This window comes from Rhinichthys klamathensis, unplaced genomic scaffold, assembly GCF_029890125.1.
Source record: "Rhinichthys klamathensis goyatoka isolate OS25496 unplaced genomic scaffold, OSU_Roscu_1.1 h1tg000303l_1, whole genome shotgun sequence".
Taxonomy (NCBI): Eukaryota; Metazoa; Chordata; class Actinopteri; order Cypriniformes; family Leuciscidae; genus Rhinichthys; species Rhinichthys klamathensis.
In genome coordinates, this window is record NW_026606822.1 from 1,527,554 (window position 1) to 1,548,955 (window position 21,402).

The following is a 21,402-nucleotide window of genomic DNA, read 5'->3' on the forward strand; positions in this document are numbered from 1 at the left end:
CTATTCAAAAAACAATGGATTATTAATGCGTTTATTAAAATCTGTAAATCGAGGTTGTACAACTGACTGCGAATATTAATTAAATCATAATAATAATAATAAACAGAGCAATTCCAAGAGGGTCCTCACACCATCGGTGCTCGGGCCCTAAATATGACCAGTTTTTCATAGACCAAAAGACATCACAAATTTTGACCCTTAACATTGACATACATTTAAAACTATTTATGCTAGCAGTCTACGAGCTAGTGGTTGATGTTCAAAAATCAGGTAATATCAAAACTGCTCAGATTTTTTTAACGTAAAATAATATCGGGGATATGTTAACCATAATACATAATTATATGTATATAATAAAAGAGAATAAAAAATTAAGATTGAATATGAGAGAAAAATTATGGATTTAGCGCTCCAAACAAACTTCGCAGCAACAATCAAAACAAAGAAACCCTAGGACCTGTCTCAGATATTTTTTTATTTTTCTGCAAAACAATGCACAGAATATGACAGTTGACTTGCTTCACATGGGCTTCGGAGGAGCTCTGGGAGGAGGACCCTGCAGGATAAAAAGACAAAAGAAAATGCTGAGATCCACATAAAAGTAACAACAATACAAGCATTGTAACTTTACTAACATACTACAGCTGTTACTTAAACTTAAAGGTAGGGTAGGCAATTTGTGTCTCTTCACATCCTGATAGCAATCAACAATAAAAGTGGTCTAAATATTAAAAGATATTCATATGTCTTCTGTGGGAGTCTCAGGACCCAAAATGTTCATCCAATCATTGCATATGGTCTAGCGTCACCGAGTGCCACAAAGAAACAGCAGGCACCTTACATACTTTACTTCACCTTACTTTACAGTTCCTCTTGAACCAAAACAACGAGCTTATGCTGCGTTCATGCCATGTCGAAATGAGATCATTTAAAGGGTTAGTTCACCCAAAAATGAAAATTATGTCATTAATGACTCACCCTCATGTCGTTCCAAGCCCGTAAGACCTTTGTTCATCTTCGGAACACAGTTTAAGATATTTTAGATTTAGTCGGAGAGCTTTCTGTCCCTCCATTGAAAATGTATGTACGGTATACTGTCCTTGTCCAGAAAGGAAATAAAGACATCATCAAAGTAGTCCATGTGACATCAGTGGGTTACGTTACGTAGAATGTTTTGAAGCATACATTTTGGTCCAAAAATAACAAAAACTACGACTTTATTCAGCATTGTATTGTCTTCCGGTTCTGTTGTCAATCCGTTTCAGTGACGCTGATGACGTGTGTCTGGTGCGTCCGTGTATTCGGGTTCAAATAAATATGTCTGGGCAAAAAAACAGTCTTCCTCTGTGTCGAAACCCTTAGACATGTTTGCGAAGGTTGTTTTGTTTACAGCGTGCGTCTCCCTCAGACTGTAAACGAAGCTCGGGCGCACCAGACACACGTCAGCAGATCTGAATGCAGATCTGTGCAGAATGCAGTGAATGCAGATCCACAACAGAACCGGAAGACAATACAATGCTGAATAAAGTCCTAGTTTTTGTTATTTTTGGACCAAAATGTATTTTCGATGCTTCAAAACATTCTAACTAATGTCACATGGACTACTTTGATGATGTCTTTATTTTCTTTCTGGACAAGGACAGTATACCGTACATACATTTACAATGGAGGGACAGAAAGCTCGCCGACTAAATCTAAAATATCTTAAACTGTGTTCCGAAGATGAACAGAGGTCTCACGGGCTTGGAACGACATGAGGGTGAGTCATTAATGACATAATTTTAATTTTTGGGTGAACTATCCCTTTAACGGCTTCTCTCGTCTCGTGAGACTTTGCAGATTCTGTTGTGTGTGTTCATGTGTTTTGAAGGAGGTGTGGCTTTGGAGACGCTCTGAAGGGAGGGTGGAGTCTCATGTTTTCAAAGCTAGCTTGCTATTGCTAGCCTCTCTGGAATTGCCTACCCTACCTTTAAAGGAGTAATTAAGATGAGTCAGCTACAGAATTTCAAGGCACTTACGCCAGGCCTGAAGCGGGGAGGTGGTGTTCGGTCCTTGCGGGCCTCCCGGGATCTGTTTCTCACCACCTTGCTGTGGATGGCACAGCTAACACAGTAATGCAGCTTCACGTAGAGCTTGGGCAATACATATGCTACAAAAGGAAGAGCGGAAAACAGACAACCACTATTTTAATCTGGAAAGGCATACTAATGAGAATTGGTCAATGTTTTGGTTGTTAAAGCAGACACTTACAGTCAAACACACTAGCTTCTGAGATGTCCCTCACAGCAGCAGCCTCCACAATGTTCCTGATGACAAACTTCTTGATGGCCTTGTCCTTGGGAACACAGCGGGCACAGTTGGTGCAGCGGATGGGCTGGACATGGCCACGGCCCTTCTTTGCACGTCCGTTGTTCCTTCTCTTCTTAGTCTAGCATTTGAAAATGGAAATAATTGATAATTAAAATAGTATAGAACATAATTCAATTAAACATCCTACATTTTCTGACCAATGAACTACCATGTATTTTAGGCTCAAGCTATTTAAATTTTATTTTATAAAAATTCTACTTTGCCCTCTCTCTTTCTATACACACACACACGAGTAGGGTTGGGACTTGAAAACCAATTCTGGGATCTGATACTTGTTATAAAATTTTGATTCTGCTTATCGATTCCTGTGTGCGCATTTTAATGGGGCTTTAAATAAATCAAATGAAAGAAGATGCGAAATTCGGCACTCGTACACTGTTTTCTGTGCTGGGCAGATTCAGAGCGCGTACACAGAAGCCGCCTCTCATATAGTGCACAGATACTGAATCGAGTACTCTTTCATGTCTTCTTGTGCTTTAATACACACAAATTTGTTTCAAAATATCCTCGCAAACACAGCCAGAAGTAAATGTCAACGGATGAAGAAAGAAAACGCATTCAGTCTTAAAGGGACAGCAGCCTTATAAACCTGCTGCTGTCTGTGTTAACATTAATCAAAGAAAAAGGAAAAATCACTCACTGATCTTGACTGAATAACTTTTGTAACTTGAATAAGGATTAATCTATATTTTATTTATAAAAAGAAAACTATGCAGTGTTATTTTACATTTGATTCGAATTTCTGAACTTTGTTCTTCAGTTGTATTTATCTGTGCTATTGCTTATTTGTTATTCTATTACTGGCCGTGTACTTGTCTTTAGTAAGACATTTTGACATTTAAATTAGTCTTAGGCCGTGAGACAGAGGGTTGATTGGTACCATTTTGAGGGATTAAACCGCATGGTGATTTTTGTGTAGGTATATGACCCTGTATTTGAAAAATGTGTGATAGCATTAGATTCAAGGTAGTTTTTGGTTACGGAGGACGATTTTCAAACATATGTCAAGAAAAAGAATAAATAAATTTATCTTTAAATAAATTTTAAATTTTATTTAAATTTTATACATTGTCATAATTTTTTTTTTTTTTACACATTTTTATATATTTTTTTAAATTTTAATAATAAAAAATTTATAATTTTTTTAAAATACATTTTTCTCTCTTGTAGTCACTAAACACCTTATCTTGAGGTAGGATGATATAAGTGTTGATTTCTAATGAAAGCTACCATGGATCGGATGCTATCACACATTTTCCAACACTAGAGATGTGCACCTTCATGAAAATCAAAAGAAATGTAATCCCTCAAAATGGTACCGGTAGCCCAAACTTGGGGTCCCGTCTCATGGCCTATCTAGTTTATTAGTTGTTTCTGTTTTGTTTCAGTTGCAAAATAATGTTTTGCAAAAACACAGAATAAACATGTTTTGACTTTAATTTTTTAATACCAAATTGGAATTGAAACTGGGAATCAACAAGACCCATAATCGATAAGCGGAATCTCTAAAAATTAAAATGATATCCAACTCAAAATTTGAGATCTGTATGTGGTTCTTCTGATAGAATTGGAAATCTTTGAAATATCAGGAAATGACCAGTTTCAAATTTCCAAAAAAATTATTCTCAGGATTTCTATTACTAAAGTAACCACAAAGAGACCTTTTTTTCTTTTCATTTTTTACTTTTAAACTCAAATTTTCTAAATGTGAAATCGCTATTTCCTGATGGTTTTCCATTATGGTAACGTTATGTGATCTGTATATTTCCAAAGAACAGTGGAGATCTTTTTGCAAAAATCAAAATTAATTATTGGAAACAATTACTAAATTATTCGAGTGTGTCAATCTACTCATTTTATGTTAGCCTAGAAAGCCTGTCCTGGATTCATCAGTAGATGCTGCATCAATCTTCAGTTTACACCAAAGTAACTTACTGACAGGCTGCAGCGTCTTCGTAAATATAAGTTACGGAAGTAACGCAACGTATCGACAATAACACAGTTAAAATCGAAGTCTTAATGGCAATATGGCATATTTAATATAAATTAAATGTCAGTATTTTGCTTTATATACACACACAACACCAGCCCTGTCCATGCCGCGTGCTACTGAAGAGGAAGGCACATGCTAAACATCACCAGAAACTTCTAACTTAAACCGTCTAATAATCCCGATATAGTGGCCAGTATTTCATGAAATCAGATACGTTACTAACTATACTCGGTGATCACGTAGTTTTCTTGACTATATAAAGGAGTTTCCATATACTAAACCATATTCACGGATCAATCGCGAACACTAAAGTCTCACCATCTTGAACGGGAGGCAGGAAAGAGGACCGGAAAAGGCTAACCGGAAGTAAAACATTTCTCTGCTACACAACAAAAGTCTTCTGAACGAAAATACTGATTTTATGTGATGCATTGCAAGGCTAGAAATATAAACGTTTAATTGAGGTATACAATTTGAATATATACTTAAAATTGAAATATATATTATATATGAATGAAAGGGGGAAATAAAAAGATTATATTGTATTCATATGTTATGCAATGTCCATTGTAGTGGACACCAGGACTCAGTTGCTTAAAAAATAGAATGACAAGAAATGACACGTACAGGCAAAAACAATGAGATTTGTTATATTCACAAATCAGTTTTTAAGTTTTGTGCAATGATGATTCTCTACTATGTTATGAAAGATATAACGGAATAAATTGATATACCATTTTACTTGGCCATAAATGCCATTCCCATTCAATACAATGTATCTACATTATGTAATTTGCATATTAATGTGTTCTAGGGGCAACATGTAATAAAAAAAAAAAAAAGAAGTGTAATAATGCGAGTAATAATTATTCAACATTTTCCTAATATTTCATAGGAATATTGATATATATATATTATTTCCATATTCACTTCTTGTGTCTCCCAAAATGCCTGATAAACATGATTTAAGTACTGGTGTCCACTACAGTGTTTTGTAACAGAAAGTCATATATTGATTAGTAACCCATATCATTTTCCTGAGATGTTGATTTATGACAAACTATTTGAAAATGAGTCTGATTTAAATAACAACAAAACATTATCATATTTCCATAAGAGTGCTAAATCTGATCACTAAATTAATGTCAGCCATTTTTAAAAGACCAAGGAGAAGCTGTTGTCATGGTGAAACCTTCAAACATTTGGTATCTGAATGTGCACTTTACAGGACATCCAGACTTAAAACTAAGACATGTGTGGTGTCAGAAAAATTGTGCCTAAAATATAATGTCTTCTACAGTCGACAAAAGTCTATTCGTGGGTCCCAGAAGAATTAATCAGCCTTAATTATGTATACACAATATAAAACTACTATTATTATAATATAATCAGACTAATCGGTGTATTACGCAAAAATCCAGCAGGGGTAGAGTTGTTATGATTTTTTGCTCTATTAAATGTATTAAATGTAATTTAATTATAGGACTTGGAAATATGTTGACTGGAGCACACACGCTCCTTATTGTGAAAAGTGCTTAAGAATCAATCGACTTGGTGAGTTTTAACTGAAACGTCTTCAAAATAAAGGGCACAACTGAGAAATGATATCAAATTTATATTATTTTAATTAACGAATACTAAAAATAACAATACATAAACTGTTTTTAAAAGAGATGCACAGAAAAATTACAAATGTTGTAACCTGAAAGGTTAGGATATAAAATCTTTGAACATGATACATTGAGAAGTATACAATGGGGGGGAAATCAAATCTTGAATCTTAATATTGTAACAATATGAGAAAACTAGTGGATCAGTACATATGCAATATGCAGACATATGAAGTGGTTTCGTTGACATATCAGTGATGTCAGTGCCTCAGTAAATCAAACAGGAGAATTTATTGGGGAAAATATAACAATCTAACAAAATAGAAATCTATCAACATGGTGCATATGAAAAAAATAAACAAACAAAGAGGACACACAGATGCATGCACACAAACACACATGGGAACACAAGGAAAACAACTTCGCCCATTATACAATTCCAAACCAAGTATCGCCACAGAAAAAAAAGAAAAAAAAAGAAAGACTGGCCTTGAATCCTGTAGATATAGTCAATAAAATCATATCAATTTAATCACAGGCTGTATTTCAGAACTAGACTAAACCTTTTTCTTTTTTTTAAAAACAATTCCATATACACAGTCCATAAACATAATCCATATACACATCTGTGAGAATAAATGCACTGGATCCGAGCACCACTTGAGTTTGGTCAAGAAAGTTGCCTCATTAAAAAAATCTGAACCACTGATACGTCATGATTCATCCAGTCCAGCAGATTTATTATTATTTATATATTAAAAAAGGGCCTGCAATTTACTTTCCATTGAACCCTTAATGATTAGTAAAGTGCTCTTGACAAAGTTTGCCCTCACGTGCTGATGTGGCTCCGGTCCCCCAATTGAAATATATAAACCATTAAAACAGTCATAACGACAACCGATCAGCAGCCAGAAGCAAGTACGCCCATGCCAAGAGCAGCACAACCATGAAACGGATGGTCCGCCATATCATCTTCGAGCACGTAGTAGCTTATTTACTTTAAAGCAAATTTGGGAATTGTGGAGTGCTTTGATTAACTTGTGCAAATGTGACTAAACAGTGTGCTTGCTTCATTGTTTTCCACAGACAACCAAGCAGCGCCCTCTGCAGGCCAGCTCATAATTAACCAATAACCATCATTAATGTCTTACTATAATTCTAAAGACTGGGCGTGTCTAACAATTTTGCTTGTACAGTGTCTAAATGTCATCTAGTGGCTGTAAAGGTTGCTTGGAAAGCATTGGTTTACTCCTGACACCCCTCTAAAATACTGGCCCCTTTCATTAATAAAACAGCGAGGTATAAAACCGCTCTTCACCAATCAGGGAAGACAAATAGGTTACATACAACTGGATCTCACTCAAACACACACAGAAAAACGTGTACATTAAAATATCAGTACTGAAAGACAAAAGCAAATTCTTGTGAGCTACAAAAGGTTTGAGCAAAAAGAGGGAGGTTTTCGTCTCCCGAGCTCCAATAACTCGAGATGACGCTTGTTTGCTGTTTCTAATCGCTGTTTCCCACAACAATGCAGGTGCATTCTGAGGGTCAGGTAAACAGGTGGTTGGTAAATGCAGCACAGTTTCACTCAGCCTCAGCTCGATACCATTTTGCGGCATTGCAGCTTTAAAAAAATCTGAATATCAGGTCTCCCTGAGTTAGTAGCACTTCACTGTCAGTCTGCTTATGTCTTCTTAGTCCTTTTTGTATTAAGAAATCCACAAGAAAAGGAAATGGAGGGGGGAAAAAAAGTCTTACAAATGTACAGTTAGCTTTGGAGGGGCAGCTGGTTGCATCTGAACGGTTTTGAGAAGAAACGACACGATCCGCCTTTAAGATGCGTCTTGTGTCTCCAAATACTTTCTGCTGCCACAAAGGTGCAAAAGAAATCTTGCACCATTCAGAGAGGTGAGATGGTTGTTCGGTGTTTGAGGGTGTGTTTGTGTGTGTGTGTGTGGGTGCTGGAGGAAGGGGCTTAAAGTGAGGATGTGTAAGTGAGAGATTGCGTGGGCCTCATGTATGAAAAGTTTTGCATTCATTTTTAATTGCTTGACAAGGCAATCTCCCAATTTAACCATCTAAATGGCAAAAACCACTGAGGAAAATATCTTTGCACGGCTCTATTAGTTGTATTACCATAAATATGCATACATTTGCATATTTTAAGTATCCAATTTGAAATTTAGCTACACAAGTCGATTTTTTTAAATGTATAAATGAGGCCCATTTTGTGTAGAAATCAGAAAATGCATAATATATGCATATACTGTCATATGTGGAGCATTTTAGGAGAGGATAAGGATACATTGTGTGTGTGAAGGTCTTGGTCAGTAGTTCCTATTTGTAAACACTTGTCTGCAAATCCGTTTAGTGTTTTTCCTGCTGGTGCTTGTTCACATGTGCGGATTGAGCTAAAGGTGCTAAATGAGCGCTGCTGTGTCCATGACGTTCCTGTTGGGATCCAGTGTGGCAAAGAACCGCACGTCCCTGTCCTTGTCCATCCTCAGTTCGGACAGAGCCTCTTCCAGCTCATCCGAATAAGCACTGCCTGGGTCCTTGAAGTATGCTGAGATCAGAGCACACACAGAGATGGTGATCAGAACTGATGCCTAAACTGTAGCCGGGTTTCCATTACAGATTTGCACAATTTTGCGATATTTTCTAAATGCCGATAAAAAACTATTACGAAATGACGGCGTTCCCATTAACCGATGTTATGTGACTAAAACATCATTTTTTCCTCTCACGATATGTTATTACAAAAATCATGGCAACGGATGTTGGTAGGTTTACATATATCGCAGCCACCATAATAGCCATTATTTTTAATCGAAGGAGACGTAGGCATGTTATTCAAGCTTTAATGGCAAGGAAAGCCCCTAATAAAAGCGGCATATGAGGTGTTTCTGGGTGTTTCTCCCTCCTATCTGCTTCGAGGTCTTGATAAATTGTGGCATTTCTTTGTGGTTAAGAACCCAGTATTCCCGAAATTCTTTTGTCTTTTATGAATAAAGAACTCGGTTTCGTCTTCTGTCCAAACATACCGCACCATCTCTGAAGAATGATTGACGTTTACATACACCAGGTGACCTGTAAATGCAAAAAAAACCTTTCCATCGCAGTTTTGCTAAATATTCATTTTTGTCGAATTGCCTGAAAAACCACCTCATGCGAATGTAAATACTTTTTTACGACATATGCGAGTTTTTGTGAAACTGACGTGTTTCCATTGGGCGTATTCTCAATTCGCAATTTGCGCAATTTGATGGGTAAGGGAAACGCAGCTTTTGACACTTACACTAAAAAGTTACTTAGCAAAATATTTGATCTTTTGTGCTAATAATAGGTCACTATTTTACTTAGGTCACAGTTTCTTAGTTAAATGGTCACTAGCCTATAAGGTTCAAATAAATTAAAAATATAAAAATAAAATAAAAAGTCAATGGATTTGATATCACTGCCTGGAAAAAGTACACTTGACATCTTACATCTTGTACTTTGGACATTATAATTCTAGAAAGCATTTCATTGGACAAAAATAAGTATACACTTCATACAGGATATTACTCGTTAATATTTTTGTTCCATTATCCAGGCAGACGAAAGAGAGTAACTTTGAATTTAATTGTAACCCTTGGAGGGCCTAATAAAGGAGACATAAGTCTATGTAAAAATCCTGTGATGCACGCATCTTCTAACTTGTCTGTAAATTGTGTGCGTTTCTGTCTTACGTTTTTCCAACACGCTCTGCCGTAACGCCTTGGCCACCAGTACGCGCACGTTGGGCACAGGATCTGATGAGAGGCTGAGCAGACTGGGAAGAAGGTGCTGTGCAAACTGGTCCATGGGCATGCAGTCCTCCTCCACTATTGCCTGAATGGAAACAAAGGAAATGTCTCAATCGCTCTCCACATTGTTAGAGGTTTAGATTTTGCCTGATGCATATTATACAAAAAAAAAAAAAGAGAGAGCAGGTTTTATATAAATAAATAAAAATGTCATTAGCTTCATTCTGACTGGTTGACTAACACTTAATTGCACACTAGTCTATTATTGTGGTATCTTGATTTCAAATGTATTCATCCCACAATGTCATGAAATAACTTATTCTATGCAACATATTTATTATAAGTTGAAATTAACAGCAGCAATAATATGGCAATAAAAGAAGTTAAGAAATATTGCAGGACCACATGAATTTATATAAAGATGGTGGGACTGTAAATCCTTTGGATAATACTGCATGAAACTACAATTTGATGTAAAATGTACCTGGCAAATGAATGCAAATGCCTGACGTCCGACCCATTTGGGACAGTGGCAGAATCTCATAATGAGCTCATTAATGTAATTCAGACCCAGGTCATGAGCTTCACAGGAATACAACTTCTGCAGGATCACCACCACCTAAACACATTCACAAGACAAATCTTAAAGAATACTAGAATAGGTTTTCATGCTCGAAATGTAAAACAACAACAAAAAAAAAACACATAATTTTTTTTACATATTTCAGATTGTTGCAGCACCTTTGTTTAGTTCCAGTTTCTGTGAAGCCTCTCCTTCTGAAAAGCACTAATTGGTCTAATTGGTCGCTGGACCAGTGGGTTGTGATTGGTCAACCACTTCGCACTTGTTTCAGAAATCTCACTGCCTTTACCATAACAGCAAGTTTAAACTACTATCGCAACTCAACCAGGCCTCGCCCTTTTGCGCATGCCTTGGGTGAGAATTATTTAAATGAGGGATATTGTGATGTATACATTCCCAAGACTACAATTGATGCGTTTTAGGGAATTCAGAAACAGTGCGCACTGATATAGAGAATAACTTCCTTTGGAGGGACATTGTGCTTTGTAACTTTGCAGACCTTTTTTCACGCTGAAACAGCAACATTACACACTAAAGAAAGTTGAAAATGTAAATAAGCATAATAGGTCCGCTTTAAAACATTTTTAAGCACTAAATACATGTGCAGATCATCTAAAAAGCCAATAAACAGGTTTAAAACAGTCCAGTGGAGTTGCTAAAATCAGAACACAAATTCAAACAATACAGCTAGTATAAGGCATTGTAATGTTGCACTATTTTTGGAAACAAGCTGAAGGAAACTTGACTCACCAGTTTATAGGAGATCCACCGCACTTCAGACACTTTGTCAGAGCAAAGGTTAAGTGCAATTTGTCTGAGGTAGTCATAGATGTCGTTGTGACTGTACAACTCAATGATCAGGATAAGCTGCCTAAATACACAGACAGACAAATGCCACAAGAGTGAGATCACAAATGAGAGCTTCAAAAAAAACCTTTGTGTAACAAAGTAGTACGTACTCAGCTAGCTCATAGCGGAATCTCCAATTTCGGCTGTTGTCCGTCACCATGAACTCCTGCAGCTGATACAGATACTCCCGACGCTTCTCGGCATGAAGAAGCTACAAAAGAGAAAGCAGAACGATCTGTTGATGCCAGTGTTGTTAGGGGCATTGACTAACAAAAACTATTGCTGAAATATAAAGCTGAAATAAAATTGAATATAAATATTGGATGACAAAATGTAAACATAAACGAAGATTTTATTGCCTTGGCAAATAACTAAAATAAATACATTTAAGTTGAAGTTCTAAATTCATAAAAGTAAAATGAAATAAAAATGGATTAAATCCATATAGAAATAGAAATAAATAAAAGCCAATTGAAAATATTAATAAAAACTAACTAAACAATACTAAAATAACACTGGTTGGGACAGCCATGACATGCTTGTAAAATTTTAAATTCAACTTTTTGAAATGCATTTAACAAATCAGCAAACTCTAACAAAACGTATAACTTAAAAAAAAAAAGGAGCTAAAAAGGCGGGAAGGAAATGCACAAATTCTCTCAATTTATTATTCTCAAACAAGCATTTTTTTCCAGTATGGACAATTCAAAGCTCTTTGCATAAACTACACATTTTCTTAGTTCATTTTCAAATTTCATATTCTCACCTTCAAGAAATCATACAGGTGTTTGAGGACTCCTATCCGCACCTCATCAAGATCTTTGAGGAAGCCATTAAATATGGGCACCAGGTCAGCCGCTGTCAGCTGATCCCCCAGAATCACTGCCAACTCGTGGATAGAGAACGCAAGTGTCCGCCGCACCTTCCACTGTAACACATACAAAGTTAATTCACTTGACAAATGCAAAACACATTCACAGTACCGAAGCTATACACCTCATACCTTACATATTTACAAAACAAAGACAACTATAATCCATCAGAGTATGGTACAGTGAAAATATTGTTTAATTAATAATAAGTAAATATATAGTATATAATATAACATATATATTATTTATTTTTTAAATATATAAGGTCATGCAACAGTACTGTACTAACATTTTGACAGTTTTGTTAAACCTTGATTTTCCAACAACACCCATGACGAGTAATGCATAAAGAGGAAGTTTTACCTGTACGTCTGTAGCAAGGGTCTCGTACGTGTCTTTGAGGCAGTGCCAGTTCTGTCTGCCCAGCGTTAGGGCGACACCTGGCAGGCTGAACGCACAGTGTTTGGCGATCTCAGTGTCTACGGTCTGAGCTCGAGCGGGGTCTGTCATGGACAGATACTGATCCAGCAACTGCTGTGGAATTACATTCTGTGACGACAGAAAAAATGAGTGTTAGGAAAATGCAGAGTTCGATCAGTCAGATTTTTTTTGTTTATTTACAAAAAGAGTTTCTTTGTACATTTGATGTGCTTTTCATCAATGAATGCAATTTGTACAACTAGTTGACAATTAAGGCCAATGTAAAGCCATGAGATTTTTATATGGTAAAACATGCAAGTATTTACTGAGCAGTACATTACCTGGACTTTAGACTTCTCCTCTTCGCATGTTTTAACTTGTGAGTTGGTGTCTTTTTCTTCCTCCACATTTTCTATTAGGTCTGATTCCTGTATGCACACACACACACAAATGCACGTATAATTAACTCTCTACTGTAGTTACTTTGCCAGCACTTCCTTCTAATGACATTTGCATAAACCGATTTACATAAACTGCAGAAGGGGTTTTGTCATGCCATGCCAAACAGTGGAAGCAACATCAAAACCATTTAAAACAACATTATTCTCCTTTGATGATTGTTATGACCTCATATTAATTGACAGATTACATGGAATATTGGTATTTTCCTGCCTAAAATGTAGATTCTTCATTTGAAGGCTTTACTCAGGAAATATTTATATAAAATTAATTGAATTAAAAATAATTTATGGACAGTTCTAACAATATTAATAATAATTATTATTCTTCTTATAAAAAAAAAAATATATCGTTGTAACATTTAAAAAAAATTCATTACATTTTTAAAGTATGTAATAATCATTTATTTATTATTAATAATATGACTGTCTGAAGATTAAATATTTGGTAACTTTATTCTAAAGTGTCCTTGATAAATGTTACATGTAGTTACTATAGTAATAACTATAAATGATGCATAATTACATGCAACTAACTCTAAACAAAACCCTAATCCTAGCCCTAAAGTACATGTACTTAATTAATATAACTGGTACCAATACCTAAATGTATAATTTCACTGAAACAAAAACACCTTACAATAAAATGTAATCGAGTATTTTAATAAAATTACATGAACCTGCATTATTTTTATTAATATTATTATTACAAAATATATCAATTATAATGCCAACATTTAAAAAAGATTTAAAATGTTATAACATTAATTAAATGTAATACCACTTTAAATGTTAAAATGTAATAGATGACTTTTTAAAATGTTATACTTGTTAAAAGGCTAAAATTAATTTTCTTTTCTTTGACATTTATTAACTATGAAGTTGTCCTCTCACCTCACTGCTGTGTTCAGAGTCATCTACCAGCACAGGTGAAGTGGAGGGAGAGTCTGAGATCTGTGTGTCTGTCAGTGAGAGTTCACTCATGGCACTGAGCTCATCAGACGTCGGGGAGCCTGTGGAACCATTACTCTCTGACACAGACTCATCAGCATCTTCTGTTTGACTCTCTAACTGAGCAGCTTTCAGCGCAGCGGACAACACCTTCACTTGAGCTGCGAGTGGAAAGCAAACGGGGGAATGAATAACTACAATTCCCTACTCGGAAAAGAGCAAAAGAACATGAGCTCTTTTCACAATCACCTTGAACATCAGGATCATCTAGGTGGGGCTGAAGACAGTCCAAAACTTTCTGGATCTGGGAGCTGGTGGCTGGGCCTTGTGCATCTAAACTTGACAAGTTGTCGTTCCCCCCTCTCATGGTCCCTTCTTTTTCTTTCACCACATCTCTTTTCTCTCCTTGTAGTAGCCGCAGGTCTTGAGTAATGTCAGGTAGTGGGGGTCTCCAGAAGTTGAATGAGTTGAACATTGTGCAGTCGTCCATCTTCTGGTGGGACGAACGGGTTGAGCATTCAGGCTGGTTCTGGCTGGTGCTACAAGAGTGGCCTTCTGGAGGACGTGATGGTGGAACTGCTGTGTCTGAGGTGGATTGTAGCTGCTCTGAACGGGGCTGAATGAGACTGTCTGAACAATCATTAATGGAGGCATTGCGGATGTTACTCGAATTGCTGGTGGTCACTTCCTGTCTGTGGCTACAAAGACAAGAGGGGTTCATTTAGAATTTATTCAGTCATTTTCTTTTGTAAACACATTTCAATATGAAAAAGTGACTTTGATCTCTACACTCCTGTTCAAAAGTTTGGGGTCGGTAAGATGTTTAAAAATGCTTCTTTTTTCTATATTTTTCTTATGTTCATCTAGGCTGCATTTATCTGATGAAAAATACAGTAAAAACTGTAATATTGTGAAATATTATTACAATTTAAAATAACAGTTTTCTATTTGAATATATTGTACAATGTAATTTATTCCTTTGATGCAAAGCTGAATTTGTCACATGATCCTTCAGAAATTATTCTAATATGCTGATTTGCTGCTCAAGAAACATTTCAAATTTTTACCAATCTTTAAATCGTTGTGCTGCTTAGTATTTTTGTGGAAACCATTATTGATGATTGAATTTTTGATTTTGTTTGTAACAATGTAAATCTTTACTGTCACTAACTTAATGCAAGCTTGCTAAGTAAAAGTATACATTTTTATTAAAAAATAATCACACTGACCTTTACCTTTTGAACATTATGTAACTATTTAAAGAAGTAACTAGAAAACAGCCCAATAGGGTTCAGGTGAACCAAAAACAAGCCTAATTATACAGACCTTCCAGTTAAGTGGATTGATAATAAACTACAACAACTAGTTAATAACAAACCTATGCTGTTTTCCCTACAAACACAACCATAGTGAAGAAACCATGTGCGCTTACCTCTCTGAGGAGATCTTCGGTATCTCGCAGAGGGTTCCATCCTCACAGAAATGCAATCCTGTGATAGAAGGGTTGGCAAACGTGGAGATGAAACGACCTAGAGACTGGAACGCAGCCTGGCGTACCTGAAAAGGAAAAAAAGAGAGAAGTTCCCTTCCCTTTAAAAAACAGATCCATCCATTCTCCATACCTCTTTGTCCAGATCTAATTTCTAAAATGTAATAGATTGTCTAACATAAGTGGAAAACAGAAAGTCAGAAATCTCACAGGTCCAAAGTCCAACTCCGCATAGCTGCATACTAAACATCAAATAACCATGTTTACTTTCAGAGAGGACAGGAATTAGATGCTGAGTCACAGCATGTTAGAACAGTGTGTGTGTGTGTGTGTGTGTGCTCTTACCCAGCGTGACTGATCACTAATGAGGTTGATGAACAAGGGGGACAATTTAGTACGTCGCACTTCTGGAGAAGTGCAATTTGAAACAACCATGAAGCACTCGGCACAGGCTTTCCGGATACCCCACAGACTGTCCGAGCAAAGGTCGAAAAACTTCGGCATCTAAAGTCAGAACAAAGAGATAGTGCTGGTTAACACATTTGTCGTGTAAACAAAGTTCAACAAAGACCAAACAAACTTTAAGGCTTTATAAGATTAAGGATATTTTTTGGGTCTAGCACTCAGACATAATTAACATATTCATTGTGACTGCAATATTGTCATAAATACAAGCACAAAAGGAAAGCTGCAGAGGTCTCACCAGTAGTTTCTCTGTGGCTTCCTGGCCAACAATAGAACAGAACTCGCCGAAGTTTGCGGCACAGACCTGGTGGTGAGGGGAAAAAATAGAGGGTTTAGACATTTGCAATGAGGTCAAATTCAGTCTTCTGTTATGTTGTAAGCAGAAGCCTGCTGCAACTCAAGCAGCATTGCTTTCTGCCAACCCAGCACGGGTTTCAAAAGTAGATTAACATTTTTCACAACCTTTTCTACACAATATAGGCCTAAGCTTCATAACTGCAGTTATTTGAAAGACAGAGGTCACAAACACATTCAACATTAAGCAGCATTGTTTTGATCAGCTTGTTTTGTCGAGAGTACAACTTTATTGTTCATAGAAGCCATTTCTATCCATTGTGTTCTCAGGATTGTTACTTGTTTGTCTCATGATACTGATATAATCATGCATGGACTTGGAATTTCCACACTTTTGTAAAAGAGAAATATACTGAAATACACTACCGTTCAAAAGATTGGGTCAGTAAGACTTCCTTTTTTAAATAAATTAATACTTTCATTCAGCAATGATGCATTAAATTGATAATACAAAAAGTGAAAGTAAACACATTTATAATGTTAAAAAAAGATACTTTTGAACTTTCTAGTCAAAGAATCCTCAAAGAAAAATATATCACAGTTTCCACAAACATATTAAGCAGCACAACTGATTTTAACATTGATAATAAAAATAAATGTTTCTTGATCACCAAATCAGCATATTAGAATAATTTCTGAAGGATCATGTGACTAGAGTAATGATGCTGAAAATTCAGCTTTGCATCAAAATTGTATTTTAAAATATATTAAAATAGAAAACACTTATTTTAAATTGTAATTTCACACTTTTACTGTACTTTAGATCAAATATATGCAGCCTTTTATATATATATATAATATTTGCATTTACTTTTGATCCCAAGGTGATTATTAGTGTATGTGTGACATATGAAGTTCACAGACACACACACAAACCTGTTCCACTAACATTTAACAAATCACAGAATGACAAATACTTACATAGACTTCTGCATATCTATTGTTTATATTTTGTTCTTAACTAAATTATTGCAAAGACATCTCATAAAACAGTTCTTTAAAGAATTATGGAACATTTTGAGAGTATTACCTTGCGGACTTGAAATAGTCTGACGTCACAGCAGAGTTCACAAAAGCGCAGCAATAAAAGGTGTTCCACAGTGTCTTTAGTCAACATGGTCACCAACTTGCACATAATCTGCAACAAAACATTATCCACCATCAAGATCAATACATGAAAGTTCATCCCAACCCCATAAAACAATTAGCACAGTAACATAACAGTATCATGCAGACAGTACACAGATACACATTCCATCACAGACGGAATGAAGTTACGACAGGAAATATAATCTCTTCAATCCTGTGAAAGCTCATGGTTTACATATTTTTACTATGCGTATTATCCGCTGCCAGTAATCAGTGTGGCATTCTCTTTGACACAAAGGACTCACCGCTACAGCCTCGATCTTATAATCGTCGTCACTACTGGGTTCAGTGAGCTCGAGAAGCACAGGGCAGACCTTTCCCTCCATATCTGCCTTACTCATCAGACCCTGTTCAACTAGCACCAGCAAAGCGGCCTGGCTCGTCTTTCGCACCTAAGGGAAAAGCACAGACAAAACCGACTTAAATGACTAATCGATTAGTTAGTGTTAAGGAAACCCTGAATAATAAGGCTTTAGGCTTTTTTCCAATACTAATCAGATGCATTCCTAAACAAACAACACCCTTTAATATGAAAATAACAGATATTTAACAAATAAATACTACACACAATTATCAAAGTCTTCATTAAAAAAAACGGAACCCTACAAATTAAGCATAATAATGGGAACATTGCTTACTAGTCAGTTGTTGTCAGACTAGTCGACCACCTTGAAGCACTCCTACTCAAAAGCCATGATGTTTGTCAACCTTACTTCTATTCAGAAGAACAACTCAAAGAACAGCCAGTTTTTCAAGTGAAACTTACCTGGTTGTTAGGGTCTGTGAGATACCGGACCACAATGGGAACAAGGTACCGTGAGAAGGCTTCTGGGAAATTGGGGCGATTTTCATGGAGGAACATGGCAATGTTTGGTACCTGCTCCATCAATTCTGCTCGCACTGTCGGTTCTGTAACATCACAATATATTTATGACATTACGTACGTACCTATTACTACCACACTAGACAAGTCAAATACAGGTAAAAGCCATACAAACCTCCATCCTCAGACATCCTGGCAACCGTTTCCATGATGCTGATGAAGTCATTTTCATTATCACTGAACTCCCGGAGCACATCCAGCAATCCACGAGCGACAATTTGCCTGAAAATAAACATCATGCTATCAAGTACACCATAATAGGCCGCATGACATGAGCCTTCACAATTTATAAGCACAAAACTATTTGGAAAAAAATGACAGCTCAGTTTTTAATCCTAGAATAATGTTTATAGCATTTCCAAGTCTAAGCCAAGTTCTTTTACAATGACATGCCTGGCTCCTTACAAGTATTTTGGACCCAACGTCATCTCAGGTTCGCTTTAAGCACTTAAAGGGATAGGTCACCCAAAAATTTAAATTTTGCCATTAATTATTTAGTTATTTTCAATTTAATTCACATTTATTTGTATAGAGATTTTCACAATACTTATTGTTTCAAAGCACCTTTACAGAAAATGCATGTCCACGTTCCAATTTAGAGTGATCTGTTATCAGAGGTGACTGTGTCAAAGTAATGCGATTCAGAAATGTACATTTACAAATCGCACAGTTAGCTAATAATGTATTAATTTAAGGGAGAAACAATGAGCTCATTAAAGTAATGAATACATGTTTATTAACAAATGATGAGGATATATAGAAAAAAATGATTGTGTATTGAAAATTGTATTTTCCACCATTGTACCATAAAAAGTTGTATTTTTGGTATCAAATCTCACTTAAATTCAAGTGATAGGTACAAGAGGGACATTTTATACTACTCCTAAATAAACAGTTAATATGGCATGACAAGAAAAAAAAGCCTGAAATCCGTCTAACATAACATGACTCATAGTTGAAGACATCTCACCTGTTGAAAATGTTTTCACTGAAAGCATATTTCTCCAGCCGACCCAGAGGGGTGAGATTATCCTGGCCTGAATCCAGGAATGCTGTTATCCGAATCCCATCACACTCTGAACCATAGTCATCGAATCCAACTGCAAGACAGATTCATACAGACCGTTAATGACCAAGTATAATTTAATGTCCAGTTTGTTGGCACAGCCTCATGGTGGCATCAAATGTGAGACCTTTTACATTCAAACCAGGAATCCCTTTAAAATACAGAGAGAAATTCAGAGTGACAGCATATCTAATTAAAAAGGGGAATTTGTTTAATGAGAAATTATTTATTTTACAGCAAGAACAGTTAAAGGGATTTCATTACATGCAATCTGTTTCTGCCAGCAAAGATCACACTGACTATACTTCAACTATATAGTGTACAACAACCGGGAAAGATCTCAAAAGCATGACTGGGTCAATTAATTTTTTTACATAAGTTAAATAAGATTTTTGTTGTTGATTTTTGTTTTGCTGTTGACATTTTCATGACAATTAAGCTAATTTTTTATTAAAATATGAAGGTTTTATTTGTATAATTCCTATTACTTTTTAATTACAATTCTCTTACTGTGCACTAAATTTTCAATTCAAATCAGAATTATGAAAGTACATACATTTTATATATGTCAGTGCTGTCATATCGATTAATCACAATTAATCGCATCTAATATAAAAGTTTGTGTTTTTATATATATACGTTTACATTATACATACACATTTGCATATATTTATATATATATACACACACACACGCACCGACACACACATATATTATATAAGCAAACTTTTGTTAGATGTGATTAATTGATTTGACAGCACTAATATATATGCCATTATAATAAGATTTTGAGGGGGAAATGTGCTTAATTTTAATTGAAAATAACGTCACAATTGCAAAATTGTAAATATTCTAAAATGCACTAAGAGGGGGAAAAAACCCCTCTTATTTTGGTTGTGGGTGACACATGACCTAGACATGTTCTTGAGAGGTTTTCTAAGATTCACCCAGCCACATTGATAGAGAGATGTTGATCTGTAAAGTTGCTGACGAGTTCTGTATACTCACAGTCATCCATATCATCATGACCGTCTTCAAAATATAAAGACAGACCTGCGGAAACACAAACAACATTATGTTTAAAGACTGACAAGTCTACAGTAGATAAACTGACAGTTTCTAGCCATGATACCGTTACACAAGAAGTTGGGCTGTGCCTCACAACCTAGTCAGCCATCTAACTAGACTTGCATTTTGGGGCTTTTCAGTCCAGAAACGCACCCATAAAACCATAGTGTTAGCTTATCTCACTAAAATGTCAACTCAGGTGACAACAACAAAATACCCGTTTACCAGGCGACTATGTATGTCAAACACTTTTTATACTGGAGTCTGCAATAAAATACAAACATGTCTTATGTTATGACACATTATTAATGCATTTCAAAAGGTGACCAGCGAACAAAACGTGTTATCCGGGAAACGACCCCGGTCAGATTGGCTAACAAACTGACAGTCAAGCTCCTGTCAACTCAGCTATGTTATCTTCAAGTATTTACTTAAAAGTATAGTATATTTTCCATCATCATGTATTTAATACAACATGTGTTGTCTTGTTGTGCAAAAGTTCTTAATAACAGTAGGCTACTTTTATAATATCCCAGTATGTCCTGCTAGCTCCACAACTCGCAACTAGTGTTAATCCACTTAAAATTTCACTAGGCTCATGGCCTTTGTTCTAAAATACACCAGAAATGTTCAAAAGGCATTACGCGTCATTACAGTCAACAGCGATAACAGGGCCGATTCTCTTTAAACCGCCCCATAAAGCTTTAAATAAATGTACTAAAGCACGTTACCTGCCATCTTGATTTACAGCGGGGCTGTCACTCCACTTCCTCAAAAGATTTCCTGCTCTTATTTCAATCCCGGCATTTATATGAAGATCAAATACTTAAAAAACAGGGATAAATTCATCGAAACAAAACTCTTTTACGCGCGAAAATATCGTAAATATTTGTATCGCTCAACCGAACGCTCGATGAGAAAAAAAAATAAGACAATGTCGATCACGTGACTAGTCTAGCGACGTCCGATTCGTCAATGAACTGTTCATATGAGTCGGATCTTTTGAGTGAATCCGATGTATCGGTTCACAA

At 36.0% G+C, this 21,402-nt stretch overlaps 2 protein-coding genes across 2 annotated transcripts; both read right to left on the reverse strand.

The window, feature by feature from the left end:
* Positions 1-454: 454 nt before the first annotated feature.
* rps26l (ribosomal protein S26, like) lies at positions 455-2,798 on the reverse strand. Its single transcript, XM_056270424.1, has 4 exons — positions 2,745-2,798; positions 2,251-2,428; positions 2,019-2,149; positions 455-556 (listed from the first exon to the last, which is right to left on the reverse strand). Exons 1-4 carry the CDS (start codon positions 2,796-2,798, stop codon positions 521-523), a joined length of 399 nt encoding a protein of 132 aa, XP_056126399.1. The 3' UTR covers positions 455-520.
* A 5,308-nt stretch (positions 2,799-8,106) lies between these two features.
* ppp4r1l (protein phosphatase 4, regulatory subunit 1-like) lies at positions 8,107-21,333 on the reverse strand. The gene is made up of 20 exons (XM_056270490.1): positions 21,103-21,333; positions 20,312-20,356; positions 19,208-19,337; positions 18,353-18,459; positions 18,121-18,263; positions 17,600-17,746; positions 17,236-17,343; positions 16,090-16,155; positions 15,732-15,890; positions 15,330-15,454; positions 14,147-14,595; positions 13,841-14,058; positions 12,830-12,916; positions 12,432-12,617; positions 11,963-12,124; positions 11,307-11,407; positions 11,098-11,218; positions 10,249-10,383; positions 9,708-9,849; positions 8,107-8,542 (listed from the first exon to the last, which is right to left on the reverse strand). The coding sequence occupies exons 1-20, from the start codon at positions 21,107-21,109 to the stop codon at positions 8,397-8,399; spliced, it is 2,784 nt and encodes a 927-aa protein (XP_056126465.1). The 5' UTR covers positions 21,110-21,333; the 3' UTR covers positions 8,107-8,396.
* Between the last annotated feature and the right edge of the window lie 69 nt (positions 21,334-21,402).

Bases quoted from the DNA above. Each gene is read 5' to 3' on its own strand.
- rps26l (XM_056270424.1), bottom strand. From the start codon at position 2,798: ATGAGAGGCGGCTTCTGTGTACGCGCTCTGAATCTGCCCAGCACAGAA. The intron at 2,150-2,250 runs GTAAGTGTCTGC...TTCCTTTTGTAG, and splicing joins AGAAGCTAGTGTGTTTGACT to CATATGTATTGCCCAAGCTC. The intron at 557-2,018 runs GTAAGTGCCTTG...TTTATCCTGCAG, and splicing joins CTCCCCGCTTCAGGCCTGGC to GGTCCTCCTCCCAGAGCTCC.
- ppp4r1l (XM_056270490.1), bottom strand. The intron at 12,125-12,431 runs GTAAAACTTCCT...TATGTGTTACAG, and splicing joins CCCTTGCTACAGACGTACAG to TGGAAGGTGCGGCGGACACT. The intron at 8,543-9,707 runs GTAAGACAGAAA...CTCTGATCTCAG, and splicing joins GCAGAGCGTGTTGGAAAAAC to CATACTTCAAGGACCCAGGC.